The 20,104-nt window shown below is 27.6% G+C and overlaps 1 protein-coding gene across 3 annotated transcripts in view; it reads right to left on the reverse strand.

Moving 5' to 3' along the window:
- Positions 1-20,104, reverse strand: part of LOC126743920 (proton-coupled amino acid transporter-like protein CG1139) — a 105,841-nt gene that overhangs the window by 28,999 nt on the left and 56,738 nt on the right. For all 3 annotated transcript variants that reach the window (XM_050451237.1, XM_050451313.1, XM_050451390.1), the window contains exon 2: positions 14,828-14,971. In XM_050451237.1, coding sequence (XP_050307194.1) covers positions 14,828-14,971 — 144 coding nt within the window. The remainder of the gene's footprint in view (positions 1-14,827; positions 14,972-20,104) is intronic.

Genomic DNA, 20,104 nt, shown 5'->3' on the forward strand with positions numbered 1-20,104 from the left:
ATTTTAAAATTTAATCAGTACATACAAGCGAAATGTTAACCGCTTACTGACCATAAGCTTTTGTTAGCCATTTTTGGAAATTAAATCAATTTTATGTTACTCAACAAATAAGCAAAATCGATGGGCTTTAATTCGATGTGTTTAGGATTATTAATTACGCTATTAGCAAAAATAACAGAGCATACTGACTTTCTCGTTTACCAAGCAAAAGTGAAAATGTTTTTTAAAATATTGACAAGCCGAATATTTTTCGTCGGTATGTTTTAAAATTTGATTTTATCGGTTATTTATTTATTAAATGATATAATATTAATTCAAGTTAAACAATTATTTTCTAGGGATATTCGAGAATGTGTAACAGTATTCAAATTTAACCGTATTTTATAAAAAAGCTTGAATTAGATGAGTAATTTCCTTACATTTATAAAATCAATTTGAAATATGAAAAAAACTTGTTTAGGGATATTGTCTAAACTACGTATTTCATAAAAACAACTGGTCTGAAGAGTCAAATATCATCATCGCCAATCCCAAATTTGCTATGGGAGAAAATACATATTGGTTTTTGAGAATCATTAGTGAAAATTTTCTTATAGTAATAGATTCATAAACTAAATAGCTGCAAGTTTTCGAAATATCGAATACAAAAACACTTCCTGCTGGAGCCAAGAAAAACTCTTTAACGGAGAAAAGAGAACTGGAAAGCGAAATCAATATAGACCAACCTTAACGAGATATAATGAAGCCATGAAAAAGGCAAGAGGAAAAGTATAAAGGAAATAATGCAGAGACCTACTTGATATACCAGCAGATGCCAGACTCCACAGGGCAATTGTCAAGAGGCCGCAACAGCCTCTTGATTTTTAAATAAATCCCAGTGGAGAATATACTAAAAACAAGAAGGAAACGCTCGGCTTAATGCTAAATTCTTCCCAAAATTCGAAATTATCCAATTAACACAGACCGAATGCGCGACTCTTGTTATTCCAAACAAGGGCAAAAAGAAGAACTGGGAAGTAGCAAAAAAGTTGTAACCTATGAGAATGGTAATCTAATGGGTGGAAAGAGAGAGTAATTCCATGGACAATAGACACTTTCAAACCATTTAAGTCTTCCGGAATAGATATTCATATAGCTGTCATGCTAGAGCAGGGTAAGTAACAGCTGTTACCTGCGTTATGCAAAAAAAAATTCGGCCGGATTACTCACGTCGCATGTACCAGAGAGTTGGTGGCTAGTCGGCTACCTAATATTGAACAATGCGGTCATATGGTGAAAGATTGTGGTGGCTGTAAGAGTACTAAAGGATGGATAATATAGCATGCAAATCAAGCTGAACCTGGTTCTAAAAGCAGCAGACTTACAGGCAAACATAAAGGAATTTAAACCTGTGTCAAACTGACAAGAGAGGCTCTAAGAGGCCGAATTATCGTAATCATTACAGGAGATCAGGCAGCAACAAACGCTTTAGAATAGTTTGAGACTAAGTCAAAGACTGTAGAAAATTGCTGAGAAGATCTCGGGGATCTAGCCAAAGTGCTGTAAGAAGAGTTATCCAACTTGCAATCAAGGGGACAAGCAACAGACTGATTGGCCTAGAACCAACATGCTGTGTTGTCGATAAAACTTGGAATAGGTATATCAAATACTGGTTGGAACTTCTGGGAACACGCCAAAGCTGCCAAAGCTGGAACCCTCCAAACAATTTTTGCTGAGAACATACTGGGCCACTTTACACCATAACTGTAAGATAGATTCACCCTGCAGGAAACATCTACATGAACTAGAGAAATTTTAGGAACTTTCTAATAAATAAAAAATATCATATATAATTAAAAAAGATCATAAAAATTCACCAAAACCAATAAAAATTTTCTTCACCAATGAAAAATGATAAGCGGGGTCATAAAAGGTTTAGAAATTAAATCGATTGTAAAAAAAAACTAGTGAAAATATTTTCAACATTCTGACTTTATATTAACGAAACGACCTTGGAATATTCGAATTTCAAAAACGGAGCTCAAAACTTCATTTAACTATTCCGTTGATTGTGGGTCAATTGTGCCATCCTGTTAATGCCAAATATTATCCACACAATCTTCTTCATTTTTTGGAAGCAAAAGTTCGTTGAGCATGGCTTGGCAATGCCATTAACGGTAACGAAAAAATGGACTGATTATGCCGTCAGACCAAAGACCAAACCAAACAAGTTGTGTATGCATTAACTTTTTGATGGAAACATGTTGATTTTCCCAGCCCCAAATACGACAATTCTGCTTGTTCACATAGTGTCCGAGGTTAAAATAAGCTTTGTCTAAAAATATAGTTTTTCTTTCGGTAAACATGATCATCTTTGGCCAAGCATCATTTCTCAAACCGTAAACGTGCCGGATGGTTATAGGGCTTCAGTTTTTTGTACTAATTGGCTCTTGTATGCCTTTTGCCAAGGTCTTTATGAAAAATTCGCCTTAGGGAAGTGCGAGAAATATTCAATTACTGAGACCATGACAAGTTGAGGTGGATGAAAAAAGTTCACACATATTTTGAGCAATAAAAACAATGTTTTTGGCTATGCGTACTGGACGAAGGCACGAAAGTCGTGTTTATCCCGTAGTAAACCAGTTTAAAAAACTCGTTTCACAAATTGATCACAATAAACTGACTTGAAGATATTTTTCTTACGAATTGGGTTAAAAACTCTCCACTTTCCACTTTAGAAGAAAGTTTTTAATATTGCTCAATTTTGCTTAAAAGTATATTATCCCATTTCATAAATGTACAACCTTATTTTTGATATAAATATTTTCACCTTTAAGTGACCATATGAAAAATAAAATCTGGTTTAAATTCCAAATCCTAGAATAACGAGTGGGCCTCGTTATACCTACATCCTAAAGGGCAGACTTTTTGTCTTTTTGTCTAATTTTCTTAAAATAGTAGCTAAATAAGTAACTATAGAGCAAAAAAGCCTATAAGTTGCGAAAATAAGATATAGTATTTAATATAAAAAGAATTCCAAATAATTCCGATACCACTACAACAGAAAACGAGGCTAATGCATTTTCCAGGCATATCTCTGAAGGTGCATTGGACAATATAAATAGACTTTTTTTGGGAGACTATTCTAGAGATCAACATCCAGCCCCTATAGTTCGGGACATAATAGTGAGGAGAATAACGACCATGAGAAAAATGACAGCGACTTCGTTCCAGAAGAAATCGGTTCGGAGAAAAGTGAGCTTGAAGATATTATAGAACAGATAGAAGAGCAAAATACATCAAGTAGAATCATAGCTGAAACGGAAACTTGGAAAGGACGCCCAATAAAAGGAAGAAAAAATAAGTACCCAGGACAAACGTTTGCTACAAGAAAGAAAATGCGAGACTTAAATAAGAAACATTATAACGTTAAAGGAAAGTTAGTGCCCAGCAAAAAATTTGTTAATTACCTTTGTAAATGTCAAAAAAAGTGTCATGAAAAAGTTTCAGAAGAAACAAGACTGAATTTGTTTCTTAAATTTTGGGCTCTCGGTTCGTACGATTCACAAACAGGGTATATTGCCTCGACAGTAAAAGTATCACCAGTAAAAAGAAAGCGTTTCAAAGAAGGGCCATGCAAAACATTTTCTAGGGTATATATTTTACAAGATACAGAAGTTTGTCGTGACATGTACGTTAATACTCTTCAAATATCTACCAAAAGGGCGTTACGTATCACGTATACAGCGTTAACCAAAATGAAACAAAACAGAATGAAAGATGAAAGAGGAAACAAGGGTAAAAAACCAAAAGTTTGCGATGAAACTGTTCAGAAAATTATTAATCATGTAAATAGTTTTCCTACTTACATTTCTCATTATACACGTAATCAAATAGATGCAAAATTTCTAGCTCATGATTTAACAGAAAAAAAATTTACCAGATATATACTGAAGACGGCAATCCAATAATCAGTTTTACATTTTTTAAACGTATCTTTTATAAATACTTTAATTTGAGAAGAAAACCGCCAGTAAAAGATACATGTAACAAATGTGATCTTTTTAAAAATCAATTGAAAAATATTACAAATGAACAGACAAAATTGTCAGTGCAAGCGGCTTATAACGAGCATCTTAAAGGAGCTAGTGATGCTGGAGCTGAAATGAAAAAAGATTTTTCAGAGGCAACAACAAATCCTCATTTGGAGACATTTTCCTATGACATGCAAAAAGTTCTTGGATTACCAAAGCTCCCTACAAATTTGGTTTAATATAAAAGACAGTTAAGCATTTTTAAGTATTTATTATAATAAGCAGCAGTTTTGTCCTAAAGAAAAAATTTTTATAAATGGAACCAATTACATAATTAATTTTATTCTTAAACCTATAAAAAACCATTAACCAAAACTTCCATTGGTGCCCTTTAAATAAATGTTTGAATGTATTTAAGTAATATATTTAAATAGATCCAAGCACCAAATTTATTAAAAAGTCAAGGAAAATTGGAGTTTAGAAATATGCTACAATGCGAACATTTTAAGTTGATTATAGGTCGACCAAGAAAACCAAAAAAGACTACCAAATATTTATTTGCAGATTTACAGTAAAGCATCAAAGTTAGATGCCATTTTCTCAAAACAACAAATTGTCGTTTGGATCCCTATCAATAAACGCAATCCATATTACATTACATTATTTAATGTTTGTATAGCATAATTTAATATTATAGTAAATTATAATGCGCTGATACCTAATATAACTTAAAATGATTTTTTTAATATAATTACCATCGTAAATACATTATATTACGAGGACACTATATTATGAGTAGAAGAAAAATATACTTCTGATACCTAGAAATAACAAACTGTATCATCTAGGAACAAAATTAAGAAAAAAATACTATAAAATATTTATTACATTCATCTTGTTGAGATAAATATGAAGATATAAAGAAACTTTGAAAAGTACCCGATTTGCGATTCATAGAAATACTTATCATATGTCTATCTTTTCACTATAGTAAATTATGTAGCTAATCAATATTTTTAATAAAAAAGACAAAGCTTTATAGATTATGTGAACACCTAAAATTAATTAAGATAAAAAGTTTTTAGCACAAACAAAAATCCGTTTAATTCTTATTTATTTTTTAAAATATTGTTTTTTGTTATGCAGTTCCCCGTAGTAATAATACTAATATTATTAGGAAATTTTCTTTTGAACCTATTTTATTTCATATTTTAATAAACTATTTTTTGAATCAATTCGTAGCTCTTGTCACTGTAAAGATTCTTTCTTTTCTTTCGAATGTAATTCGAAATCATTTAGTAAATATAAATTATATTACGTTTGATTTAGAAATAATATAAAAAGGTTCAAACTAATTTTGATTAGAACATTAAGATATATTTTGCATTATAACTACTATTTATATATAAACCCAAGTTAAGTGTCATAATTTGTCACACAAAGAGTTACCTTCAATATGCTTCATATTTATTTATATTTAAACTGAAGCACAACATATTATCAGAATAAATCTGTGATAAATTTATATCTTTTAATGATATCCGTGTATGTAATATACATAGTTGTAAAATCTTTGTTCTATTAGATCGCTTAGATTGGCAAAGGCTAAGTACAGTATTTATTCTTTTAAATATAGAGTATTTTAAGTTTTTTTCTTTTAACTTGGTTTAAATTTATTTTTTTTAATTTCATCATAGTTAAGTTTTGGGTTAATTAATTTATTTTAACACATAATGAGCTTTTAACCCATTTTTAAGTTATATCAATTACGTCACTAATTTTACATTATACAACATTTTACCATAATTTCAATCAACATCTTATAAAATATATGAAATTTATCGTATCCTTAATTTTCCTTTTACCTAGAATGAGGCAGACTTGGCAGAATGAATTCAACTCCTACTTTCGAGTTAAATATATTCTGTCAATTAAAAATTAAATATTTTTTTTACATCAAAAGTCTAACTATCTGTTTCCTACCGTTTTATCACTAATTAAAAGTTAATTAGTAAATTGCTTAAATCTACATACATATATAGTTAATCTATAGGAAAAGAATCGAGATAATTAATGACACCTATGATTAAAACGTTTTTTTTTTCGGAATCTACGCCTCGGGACTTTGTTAATGATCACCTGAATATTTTTAATTTGGATTGCGGACAATGTCTGTGATTATTTTGGCGAGACTAAGAATTTGGCGCCTGACGGATGAACTCCCATAGCGTGTCAAAAATTAAAATAGTGCGAACTTTCTAATGTTTGTTACTAAATTTAATCATTGCGATCAGGAGAAAATCGGGACTTTGGATTATCGTAGGAAGCACGTCAAAATAACATTTTAGAATTAAGTTTATTTTTGTTTCAGTTACAATAGTTCCATTGATAAATAAGAATAAATGCGTCATATGAAATATCATAGAAAATTTATATTTTTTCATAGTTAACCTGTGACTTTTTAAATTTGTAATAAGAAAACAGAAATTTATTATGTTATGAGAACACGTATATACCGTGTGACACAGAAAAAAAGGAACACTTGTTAAATTTTTTTATTTTTCAAGGTAAACAACTGGAATTTGGTATATCGATAGAATAGTTGAGTCTATTAGCGCAACAGTGGCCTAAGCCCAAAAGAATGCTTTGAGAAAATTGACATTATAATTTTAGCGTTAAATTATAATTTTTTTTTGGTAGAAGTTATGTAAATTAGAAAAACTTTTAACAATTTTTAAGCTATGTTTAATATTGTTTATTTAATGAGCCTATAAGTAATTGATTTTAGTTTTTTTTTTGAAAAAAATGTGGCCTACCACTGTTGTACTATTAAAATTACGATAATGTGTTAATTAGCCTAATTTATTGGTAGTATATTATTACTAAAAAACAAAAAATAATTAGAATATTTTATTAGAAAGTCATAAAATTATAGTAAACTTTAAACTAAAAATACAAACAAGCAAAATGTCAAAATATTGCTAGACTTAGACGTCTTCTGTTTCTTCTTCCTCCTCTCCTTCGGAAAAAATCTCTTCTGAAGTATTTTGTGATGTTTTTAAGTTTTTGTAGAAATCGTGATGAACCGGCGGTATGAAAGGAATTAACTCCAGAAGGTCTTTCTTCTTTTTAACGTCTATGTTGCGCCCTTTGTGATACAAGTAACTAAGTTTCAACAATTCAACACTAAATGATTTGAATACTACATCTTCATTATTGGAGTACTTGTAAAATATGCAAAATGGCTCTGATTTTTTATAAAGTAGCCACTGAATCTTAAGCCACTCTACTTTCGATTTAGTTGCTGATATTTTTCGATTAGTTAGATTTTGTTCCAACTTTGCTGTAGAGTAGAACGCACTGCCAGACATTTCTATTACTTTAAAGGGTAATCTTTTTCTGGATGATTCAATAACTTTCCTCCAATCATTTGGAATAAAAATGTTTCTAAAGATTTTTTTTTTCTTCCACCAACCCGAAATCCTGGTCTTAAGGTAGAAAGGAGTGCCCACTTACTAAAAATGTATGACTAATTTCATTAACCGTGTTTAGTTCTGAGGACACAATGTAGCTGCCAAAAGCTGCCATCTTAAAATTTCTGTTTTGCCCACCGCATTGATCTGAATACATGGTTAGTTTTTCAGTGCTGACATAGTTTTCAACAAAATGGAAAATGCTTGAACCCACTTCTTGAGGACCTCTGGAAGCAACAGATTCGTCCCATGTGTACATAAACACTTCATTCGTGCCTAAATTATGGATACCGAGGCAGTACGTCCAAAGTTGTCTCTTATAATAACAAATCCCAGTAGCTTTGACGGGTGTTGGTAAAGTTTTCATGAGGTCAAAAGCTATGGCAGTTACTTCTTCTGGATTTGTTTTTGCAAAATCCCCATCTCTCTTCATACCATCTCTAGCAGATGTTACTTTCCGATGATGCAACTCTCGTTCCATTTGAATTTGTTGCTTTTCTGCATCATCCGTTGAAAACTTTATTTTGTTTTCAAATAAATCACACTTCTTAGCAAGTAGCAAGAATCTTTTATTGGGGCGTGGAAACAAAGATTAAATTTTTTTAAAAAAATTTCTCTGAATATGAACATTGAGACGTAATGATTGATAACGCCTTGAAGCTCCGGCTCTTTCAGTATAGGTTCTTAATTTATTTACAACTTCAACAAGTGCAATAATATAGGCAGATTGTAGATCGAATGTTTCATAATAGCTTGTTGGCGCTGCGAATAATTTTTTTTTCTAACAGTGACTTTCACAACAGTCTTGTACTTTTAGAAAAATTTAGCTGGCCACAACTCTTTTGGACCTATTAACGTATTCTTGACCAGCATTTCGCTTTTTCTTTGCAATATTACGTTTCCATTTACTTTTATTTCTTATGCGTTTTTTACCTCTACTTTGTTTTTCGGCTTCACTATCGGACCCCGTAGATTCATTTCGTTGTTCAAATATTTCATTGCCCGTTTCAGATGGTACATACTCCTACCCAGAATCTTGAAATGGATCTTCATCACTATTTTCTGAACCTAAAAACAAAAAATAAATAATATTTATTTTTTGTTTTCTAATTTTCAGAAACTACGGAGAATAATATTAAAAAACGACTCCTCTGTTGAAATTATTATGAATTGTTATTGGTTCAAAAAACCATTTTGCAAGAACTTAATTGGGCAATCCAAACCACGTGACTTTTTCAGCTATTCAATATGACGGTGATGGTCAAACATTGAAATCAATCCGCATTTACTGACGAAAGTCAACACATTTTCTTATATCGCAGGTATTTTTAAATAATTTAATAATGTGTACCCTTTGTATGAGAAAAATCCGCCAAAATAATATTTATACGCAACATTTAAAATTGCAATTCTCAATATTCAAAAATAATTGCAAATTATTATATAAACAACAAATTATTTTATAAAAAAAAAACATGTAAACAACACACTATGTGACCATCGCAGTCACATTGAGATTGAATTTTGACTTTGACAGGTTGTTGGATTGCCTAATTTGAAAATTGTTAAAACCTAACCTCAAAAATATATCCGGTTAAATCGTAACAAATAATATAACGTAAAATGTATACAAAATACTTACCGACAATAACAGATGAAGAACAAGCCATAATCACATTAAGTTACTTCTTTTTAACTTTATACTATAAAAAAAACAGTTTATTTTCACTTTTACGCTGACATACGAGATTTTTTGTTTACAACAGAATAATAATGCGACAGTGGCCTAACCCACAGACTACAGGGTTAGGCCAGTATTGCACTCAGTTATACGACTAATCAGGAAATGCAACAAGTAACTATAGTGCTGTCATCTATTATCAAAGAGAGAAAGGTGGCTTGTGCCACTGTTGCCTTAAAGATCGCGCTATATGGAACATAAATAAGCATAAAAGGCAAAATGTCAATTTTGTTTGTTAGGCCACTGTTGCGCTGATAGACTCAGTTAAAAGAGCATCTTTTGACATATTCTATTGTTTTTCACCACTTCGGGCTTAACAGGAAGTGACACCAGCTTTCTTATTTTAAATAGGACACTTGATATATTATTACGTATTTTGATAGAAAATAATATTTTGAAAAACAATGATATTATGTTGGCTACCTTTTGTTTTTTTCAAATACGGTGCCACAAATGCGTCGAAAATTTCAATTTTTAATCAAGTAATCACGAAAAAATAGTTTTCTATGCATTATATGACTTAAATCTTTTACACGCCTATTTAAAATATCCAAACCATTAATTTTGGCATTTGCTTATTTTTTTTTAAATAGCACATTAATGGAAACAGTCACTTTTCAAATGCGGTTTCTTTTTCCCAATAATTTGATATGAATATTTTTTAAATAGGTTGATAAACAAACCCTTTCAATGCTTGAAAAATTAAAATTACATTTATAATTCTAAGCTATTAAAGGATTTTTATTTATTTATTGGTTATTTGTTATCGCAAAAATTATAAAAAAATTTATCTATAGAAGCATTATGTTTGGACTTAAAGTTAAAAGTATTAAAAATGGATTTCAAAGTAAAAACCATCTGCAAATTTTGTAATGCAAGTCTTGTATAGGAAGTAAGAAAGGTTGTAGAGAGATATTAAGATTTGGTGAATTTGCTTAATCATTTTAGTAAGCCAAAATGTTAAAAAAAGCGTTCTTATTAAAAGTCAGAAAAAAGTATTTATTATTTTCAAGTTGATTATTTAATCATTAAAATAGAACGCAAAAGTAAGATTTTATTAGGCTAATAGACAAGTAAATATGATGCTCTTATTGTCCTTAGATAATCTTTAGGCTTAAAAAATATATTTTTTTTTAATTTAAAATAATAAAATATTATAAGTATATTTAGTTCTTATCAATGTTTCTTCATTTGGGGTAAATGTTATAATTAAATCAGATGTTTCCTATATTAAATTTCATTTAGTTAATTTTTCTTAAAAAACTAAAATATTTATCTGGTATTAAGAGTAATATTTTTAGCTAATAATTTAACACTGTGCCTTGCATAAATTAGAAGATTTTTATATGTATATGCTGGATTTTGCTTATTAATATTTTATAGATTTTCTTTAAATTTGTCCATTTTTATTCTTATTTCGCAAAAAAATAGATGAAAATATAAATAATTTCACTTTAGCCTCCAGATTTTTGGACCCACCCAATACATACATTTTTTTTATTTTCATACGTCATGCTTCTAAAACTATTTTAGAACTTTGTTTAAATAGTTAATAACTTTGTTGTTGCTAAATAAATTTATATATTCATTAACAATCACTGGTGAGAAAAGTATTTTTTTATCTTTAGAGTTCAAATGATTTTTTACTTATTTCTTAAGCCTTAAAAACACCTTGGCACTACTAAGATAAATATTTTTAACAAATTTGTTTTGTTAAAAATCACAAAATATCATTTTTAGAAGATAATTTAAATTTACTTAAACTATAAAGGGTATCAAAGCTAGTTTTGGGAAAGTATTGTCAATTATGTAGTCATTTGCTAATTAATTCTATTTAAACCTAAAGAACACTCTTGGTTGAAACAATATACAATTTGTTTAAAATTAGTACTTATTTGCTTCAACCTGGATTAAAATTATTGGTTATTTCGTCACGAAACTATCATTAAATTTAAAATAGGGGTCTTAGTATAAATACCTATATTACACATGTTAAAACATTGCAATCTTAATTTAGAGAAAAGGGGAGAAAAAACCGGCTAGTTTATTAATTTCTTCATTGATATTATTTACTTGTTTTATAAATATATAAAAGATTATAGAGTATCTCAATGTAGGATATAAACCTTCAAAAAGAAAAAAAAATATGGCGATATAAAGTATAAGCCAAAACATAAAAATTGAAATGAATGGTAAAATTGGTAATAAATTTAATATAGAGGGCTTTAAAATGTATTATAATGGGGGAGACTGTAACCAGAATGATGGGGTGGTTGTTTATATAAAAAATAATTTAAACATAAACAAAGTAGAAAATATAAAACTAATTAGGTCGGCAATTACTTTGATTAGGATAACTTTAGCTATAACTGATATACAATATGGCATAACGTGTATATATAGACCTCCCTCGACGGTAGTATCGTCTTTTCTCGATTACCTGGAAAATTATTTATTACGTGAATGTAATCAGTAAACAGAAATACTTCTGGGAGATATAAACATAAATATTCTATCTGAAAATTCAGCTGATACAAATAACTACCTAGCTCTCTTGATGTCTTACGGATTCTACTCCCTTATAACTGGTCCTACACGGGTCACATTAACATCAAGGGCCTGTATTGACCACATTTTCCTTAAAAAAAAATTTTTGGAAAACAAAAATAAACATCTTTCTTTTATTTTGGAAACTGACGTCACCGATCACTATCCTGTGTTGCTTAATTTTTTCTAGAGACGAGGTTCGGGCAGGTAATGTTTCCAATAATATAAACATTAAAACTATAAAAATATTAAACAATGAGAAGGCAAAAGATTTACTTATAAAACAAAATTGGGAAAACACTATCTTAAATATTAATGATGTCGAAATTGCAACCAAAATATTTTATAATGTTGTCGAACATATTATACAAAGCTCTGAAGAGACAAAAATATTAAAACAAAAAATAATTAAAAAAATAAAACCTTGGATAACTGCTGCTATTATATGTTCAATAAAAAATAAGGACAAAATGAAAAGAAAATTGAATAAAAATTATAGTTTGGAAAAAGAACAACAATATAAAACATACAGAAACTCATTGGGTAAAATAATAAATAAATGTAAAAATGACTATTACAAAACAAAAATTGAGGAATCTAAGAATAATATGAGCAAAATGTATAAAGTTATAAATAAGGCTACAAATCAAATTACTACTAAAGGAAATGACATAATAAAAATAAAAAATAATAACAAAGAGTTTTCAAATAACAAAGACATGGCAAACTTTTGTAATCAGTATTTTATAAACGTAGGAGTAAATATGCAAAACCAAATAAAAAAACCAAAAAAACAATTCAAAATTAATCATAACAGTGTATCTTCAATGTTTCTAAAACCAACTAATAGGAATGAAATAATTAAACATATTTTTTCGTTAAAAAACAATTCCGCGCCTGGGATAGATACTATTAGCTCAAAATTTATAAAAAAATTTCATATTTACCTTATTGAACCATTGATTCACATTATCACCCTAATATTTAAAACAGGAATAGTACCTACTCAATTTAAAGTATCAATAATCACTCCAATATATAAATCAGGTGATAAATATGAAATAGGTAACTATCGTCCTATAAGTGTGATCAATAATTTTTCCCAGCTCTTCGAAAAATGTTTGAAAGATAAACTTATCGACTATTTACAAAAAAACAACGTATTAACACAAAATCAGTTTGGTTTCATTGGGGGGCTCAGCACATCCGATGCTGTCTGCGAATTAACAAAGCGAGTGAATCAGGCTTTTGGTGGTGATAGAAAGTGTTTGGCAGTGTTTCTGGACCTAGCAAGGGCCTTTGACACTGTACCGCATGAGCTTTTGCTAGATACTTTAAGATCTTATGGTATTAGAGGTCCAGTGTCAAGGGTCTTTGAAAGTTACTTGGGGGACAGAAAACAGTCTTTAAAAATAAATAATGAGATTAGTGAACTATCTTATATAAAAATTGAAATTCCACAAGGAACAGTTATTGGACCTCTACTTTTTATAACTTATATTAACGCTCTTACCAATCTTAAAATTCATGATGGGTCACTGATATCATATGCAGATGACACAGTTGCGGTGTTTCACGGAATTTCTTGGGGAGACACAAAAAAAACTGCAGAACTTGGTCTAGCAACAGTCAAGAACTGGCTGGATTCTTTTAAATTAAGTCTCAATAGTCAAAAAACAAATTATATTGCATTTTCTATAACAGCTGCTAATCGCCCCAGCTTTCAACAAATTAAACTTGAATCAATTGATATCAAGGAAGTTATAAATCCTTGGTTGGGAGTCCTTGTTAAGGTATGGTGATTGTCTGGGGAGGTCTATACAAGAATTGTTTAAAACAACTTAATGTAGTACAAAACTTTATTTTAAAAGTTATATACAAAAAACAAAAAAGATTTCCTACACAACAATTATATTCTGAAGAAATTTTTAATATACGCTCAATTTACATATTGTCAACATGCATTTATACACATAAATCAGAAAAAATCAAGAATTATGTTAGTCATTCCTACACAACCCGAAATAATATAAACAGACACCTAAAAATACCAAACATAAAAAAAATATAGGGCAACGATTTTTAGGATACTTGTCCCCGAAATTTTATAACATCTTACCAAACAGCATAAAAAATATAAATAATATTAAAAACTTTAGTTCTGGTCTGTAGAAAATTTATTTATTCAAATATAGATAAATTTAATTTTTTTTAAATAGTTTTGGGAAGGGAAACTTTATTAGAGAATTTTTTTTTAGTTGTAGTATTATTACTAAAATTTTGTGATTTCTCAGCATACACAAACAGATGTTACAACATCTAGGTGTATGTTAAAAACAATGACTGTTAACTATTATTATTGAGTATAATTAAGTTAAAAAAAAAATTTGTTATAATATAACCAAAATGATTATTAAATTTGAATTTGAATTTAAAATATTTTTAAAGTAAATCAAATAAATAAAGTAAGAATTTTAGAATAATTAATAAGATATTTATAATTTATGAGAATGATGAAAAACTAGTTACAAATTGTAATTAGTTGAAAATTTCAAATAGGGTACAATAATTTTCACAATCAATAAAATTAGATAGCATATTAATAGGACTCACTCACATCAGTTAAACTCAATCTTGAATAGAAGTATTCAGCGATAAGAAATATTTTTTTAGTGAGAATAATCAGGAGATTTCAGCGATTACACCTTTGTTAAATTTTTGTTTTAAAGTACTTTTATCAAATCTAGATTAAAATAACAGCATTTTTTCATTAACATTATCAAATGCGAGGAAATTATTATCAAATTAAAAGTGTGAAATTAATATACCTAAACTCTTTAATAAGGAATGTCTTTTAAATTTATTTGCCGGTTAATAAAGATGCAATTATATTTGCATCCATAATTAATTTTCAAGTATCAAAATAAAGCTTAAAACTTTGATTTCATCTTAGAAATGTTTTATAGCTTGACAATAATATTTAATTGCCAATTAAGTTTTATGGCTAATCATCAAATAAATCAAAATACCAAGTCATAAAATAAAATACTTACGTAGTGGGATGTTCAATATCACTATGGTCATATGGGTCATAGTCACCGGCTTCTTTTCTTTTGATTTCACTAAGCTCGATGGCGTATGTATGTGCATTTGTTTTTGGTGTTAATTGCTCCCTGGAGTTAATAGCCGCCGAAAAACTGTAAAAAAAATTATTTAAACATTTTCGCAGATAATTACGTAATTAGATTTTTTTAACTGTATTGATAAATTTTTAAAATAATTTTTTATAGCTACTAATAATGTTAGAATTAGTTATCTTAAGTAGGTAAATAAAATCTATTAAAAAGATTTTGAAACAACTAGGTAGATTTATTAAAAACAATTTTTGACAAATGTAATATTCTCTCCTTTTAAACTAATATAATCATAAAAAAATATATAACTCATTTTGATGACATAATTATCATATATACTGGTATAATATAAATTTCCTAAAATAATTTTTCATCATACGTGTTATAATTTATTATATTTTTATTTCATTACAACATAAATAATTCATAAAGTTCAAGCATAAAAGTATTTATTTTCTTAGCAGCTAGTATCAGCCTCTGAAAACCGGTGTGGATACCCAATCATGACTTCATCAATTTGGCACCTAGTACATTATATTATGCAATTATAAATCGATATTTCTCAGGAAAATTTTCTTTATTACTAAACTGACTAAGAGAGAAAAAAAACTATGATAATTTTACAATTTATTTGACTTTTATTATTATATGTGGTTCTAAAGCGCAAGGAAAATATATATACTGACATGGAAAAATAAGCACTTAAAGTGATAATATTCTAAGACGTAAAAAAATATATTTTTTTAATGTGATAAAATTCAATATATTAAAATTTATGGTTAAAAGTCGTAGTATGTAGATACGTTTACTTAATTATTGTTGTACTTTAATGGTATAATAATTATTTTCAAAAATAATGTAATTTAGCAAATTTAGAATACGTCGATGGTATAATTGTTATTTTTTCTAAAAGCATTTTAGAATTTGGTAAAATCTTATTTTAAATTGTTTACGAGTTAAACTATTGGAGCGAAAATTCTTTTTATTGCGACTAAAAATTGACATTTATTGTATTATTATGGTAGAAACCTTTTGAATGTGCAGTTTAATTTTTACATGTGAATCATAACTTTATTTACTGATTTTTTTAAATTTTTGGAATAGTATCACTTTAAAGGCATAGAAAGTTATTATATTCTAATTATCAAAAAATAAAATAAAAGTTGTCTCTTTGATCGTAAAATATAAAAAAATTTTTTACATAAATTGTCTCCTAAAAAAACAAAAGAAAGAATCAACATAATAAAAAAATTAAATAAAAGAAATTAAAATATTAATTCTATTTAATAGTAAAATACATAAATTAGAGATTCAAAAATGCGCCAGTTTTAAATCTCAAAATTAATTATTTCAGTAGACTTAAAAGCATCTTGTTGATTATGAAAAATCAGCAGAGGTTTTATTGGAAATCCATATATTGGTAGCTATAATCCTTATATTGTCGGTTTAATGGGTAACGAATTACGACGAAACCGCATGAAAAATATTCCACGTACTGAAATAGGGAGTATGACAATTTTTATGGATTCTGTGGGCGTATAATAAAGTTCCTAATTTTGTTATGTCGTGTAATATTCGCCGCTTTTTACCCTAATGAAAATGCAAATAAAGAAAAATGCAAGTCGTATCATCAAAAAATATAATTTTTGGGCAAGAAATTATAGTTATTGAAACATTATTAATGAAAATAATTTTATTAATTAATCACTGATTAACGCCTAAAACGGATTTTATTGATCACTCTAAATATGAATTAAGATAATTTATTAAACAATTATTGTTTGATTTTTAGTTTAAGATAAAAAATTTACAAGACTAAGAAATTGATCGACCTATAAAACTGAGTTTTCATTGTTTATTTATCGATTTCAGATCTCAGACAATGGTTTTCAAAAGACATAATTTTTCTATTTGAAGACCAACATTTTCTTGTATTTTTGGGAATTGGAAATACCTAACTAAATATCTAATCCCAAAATTAATTAGAAGAATTTAACTCGGTCGTTAATTATCAAGAAAAATGTCTTTCAAAAAATCATTTAATTAACCCTAGTTTTTAACCACATCCATAATATTAAAATTTATATAACAAATAAAATTAATTAAAATAAAAGAGATCATTGAATTCGTTCGAATCTCCTTAAATCGAAACCAACTCTACATCAAACTTAAATTTATATACAAGTATATTATTTTGGTCCAGACAGTTATGTATTAAAAATACGATATCAATCACCTAAAAATTGCCAGCGGAAACTTTTAAAATGATTTCAAACAAGTCTATCAGAAATAATATTTTTTAATCATCAAGGCGAGACAAGTTAATAATTATTTCAATTGTTTAAATAATTGGCAACCGTTGCCGATCCCCTCAATTAGCTCATCTATTTAGCGCTCAGTTTATAGTGATCTATTATTAAATAATTAAATTGTTACTTTAGTTTTTACTCTTATTATATGAGATTAATGAGGTAAGGATTTAGTTTAAATTCAATACACTATGACTTGTTATAGATGTGCTTTTGTATTAGTTAAAAAGTGCCTTAAGAAAATTGTTGAATTTGGCAAAGAATGCCGAAAGTCATTGAAATAAGTAGTAATAAAACATTTGCTTTTTAGATATTGTGAGTGTAATATTTAGTTATATTATGTTTTGATATTTTTATTGCACTCATTTACTGTCTTATAGGGAAAAAACTATGGTAACAATCTTAAATTGAAATTTAAAAAAGTCTAAATAAAGCAGTGACCAAGTACTAAGAGTGCTTGAGATTTATACTATAGAAAGATTATTATGAGATGCTTTAAATACTGCATAAAAAAGCATAAATAAAAAAGTCAGAAAATACGCCTATACTCAAAATACAGGTGAACTGTGCTGCGAGTATTTACTTGTTCTTATCATTGATTCATTAGTAGGTGTAGCTCTATATAAAATTTTAAATTATTAGGAGTAGTAGTGGCTGCATAAAAGCTACTAAATTTTATGAACTACAAAAAACAATATAATTTGAAAAATCTAGATTAACCCAGGAAAACAAATTTTTACTTTTGTTATTATAACTTTATGTATAAAATGTCTTCATATTTTGGTAAGAATAATAGTTAAATCTTATCTTTTATGACGAAATTATAATTTTTTTTAATTATAATTTCGTGACGTTATCGTTGAGTCGTTGATAATTAATAGTATATTAATAAAACACATCAATTGACAAAGTGCTATCTTGATATTCTCTATGTTTAATTTGGTTTTGTCTCTCTTTTAACGAAATTTAAATTGCAGCACTAAATCTATGTCACAAGATTTAACACTGCAATTTGTTAATACATTGTCGACAACACGAATTAGCCAGATTATATACACTTGTATGTGGAGGTTTTTAAATCCAGTTTTTCGATGTTCTATGTGTTTCTTTATAAAAAATAAATCAAAAATACAAGGAAACCCAGAAATTTATTGATTTTTATGACCATATTAATGGTCGCTTAAATTTAAAAAAATATTAAATTAATGTCGCTAACTTTTTCATTTAAGTGTAACTTTAATCAATTGCGTAATATGAAAAATCATGGGCAAAAATTCTTTATTATTAACTTTTCAAATTAAAAAAATTCAATATAATTACCTAAAAATTAGTGTAGAAACTTCTAGATTTTACTTGGATAAATTTGTTTCTAGATACTTTGACCGATATTCTCTAAAAATTGGATAAAAGATGAGGTAATAATATTAAATTTACTATTTAGAGAAAACTTTAGGACACAACCAACGTCGTATATTATAATTTTAATTTTCTCACTATAAATTATTTAATACTTTACTTTCAAGTATTTTTTTAATTAATAATTAATTAGCGCCATAAAAAAACTAAATCTTTAATAAATTTTAGCTTCAAAAAATCAGAAAAATCTGCCTTCGATGATAAGAGAGTTCTATTTGTTTGTACTTACAGAGAAGCTTCTATTTAGAATGCAGCAAAATAAGAAATTATACGTAATAAAAGAATAACTATTCAACCCATTAAAATTTAATAACATAAAATTATTATTGAAACCAGTGATTGGTGAAAAAGTCGAATTTGCCTAAATGTTACAAAAACAGTAAAAAAAGCATTTTCTTAACATTTTAAATCTTAAGGTTTGTTTCCTTTTAACGCTTAAAAAGTGTAAGAATTTATTCTGATCCAATAAATTAATTGGCAATAAAAACGGAAAAATCAGTTCAATCTAATTGATTGCATTAGACTGAAGTTATATAATTGAAATAAGGTAATGCCATATTATATCAAGTTAAGTTGTTAGCTCTCCCACTTAATACAGTTGTTTTGCTAATTACTACTAAGTTGTTTTGCTTATCTTTTCTTTTAAATTCATGTCTTTAAATTAATATTTTAAATCTTAAATTTTAAATAATTTTTATGATACAAATATTCAAATTTAAAAAATTATTAAAAATTTTTTTAAACTCAAGAACTTATACTATAAAAAAAATGCGTTTAAGTTAACCTTTTTTAATTTTAAGTTACAAAATATCTTTAAATTTTTTAAAACAATATTTGCCACTTTTTAGCTGGAAAATTTTGATGTTTATATTCTTGAAGTTTATTTGCATTTTACTTACATTTACTTAAGAGATATTTATCAACAGTTATCGATGAAGCGAGAGTTATAACAAAACATTTGTTTAAACAATTAAATCTTATTTTTGAAAAATTCAACCTTGAATGAAAAATTATTTGTATATCTTTAAACACAAGGATAGCTAAGTGGATATAATATAATTGTGTCGATAATATTTGCCAATGTAATTAGTAGATCAATATTAATAATCAAAGGCAAGAAAATTAAAAATGCGAATATTATATTTATTTTTTCTAAATCAGCTGTAAATGTTTGAATATATATAAAGAAAGCGATTTTTATAAAAAATATCATAAATTTTTAATACCTTTCAGTTAACAATGGAATCGTTTATAGTAAAAAACATATTTACAAAGTATGCCAAAAGCTTATTGCGTTTTAATCAACTATTGAAAACATTTAATGTTGTTGCGTCTTGGTTGATATAGCTGATTACCTACTACTTTTGTTGCATTTTTCATTTATTTTTAAGTTTTTACAATAACATGAGAGTAGAATATTGATTAAAAACAGAGTTTTGAGGTTTTAGATTATTTTCCAAAAATAAGTAGA

Source organism: Anthonomus grandis, chromosome 1, assembly GCF_022605725.1.
Source record: "Anthonomus grandis grandis chromosome 1, icAntGran1.3, whole genome shotgun sequence".
Lineage (NCBI taxonomy): Eukaryota > Metazoa > Arthropoda > Insecta > Coleoptera > Curculionidae > Anthonomus > Anthonomus grandis.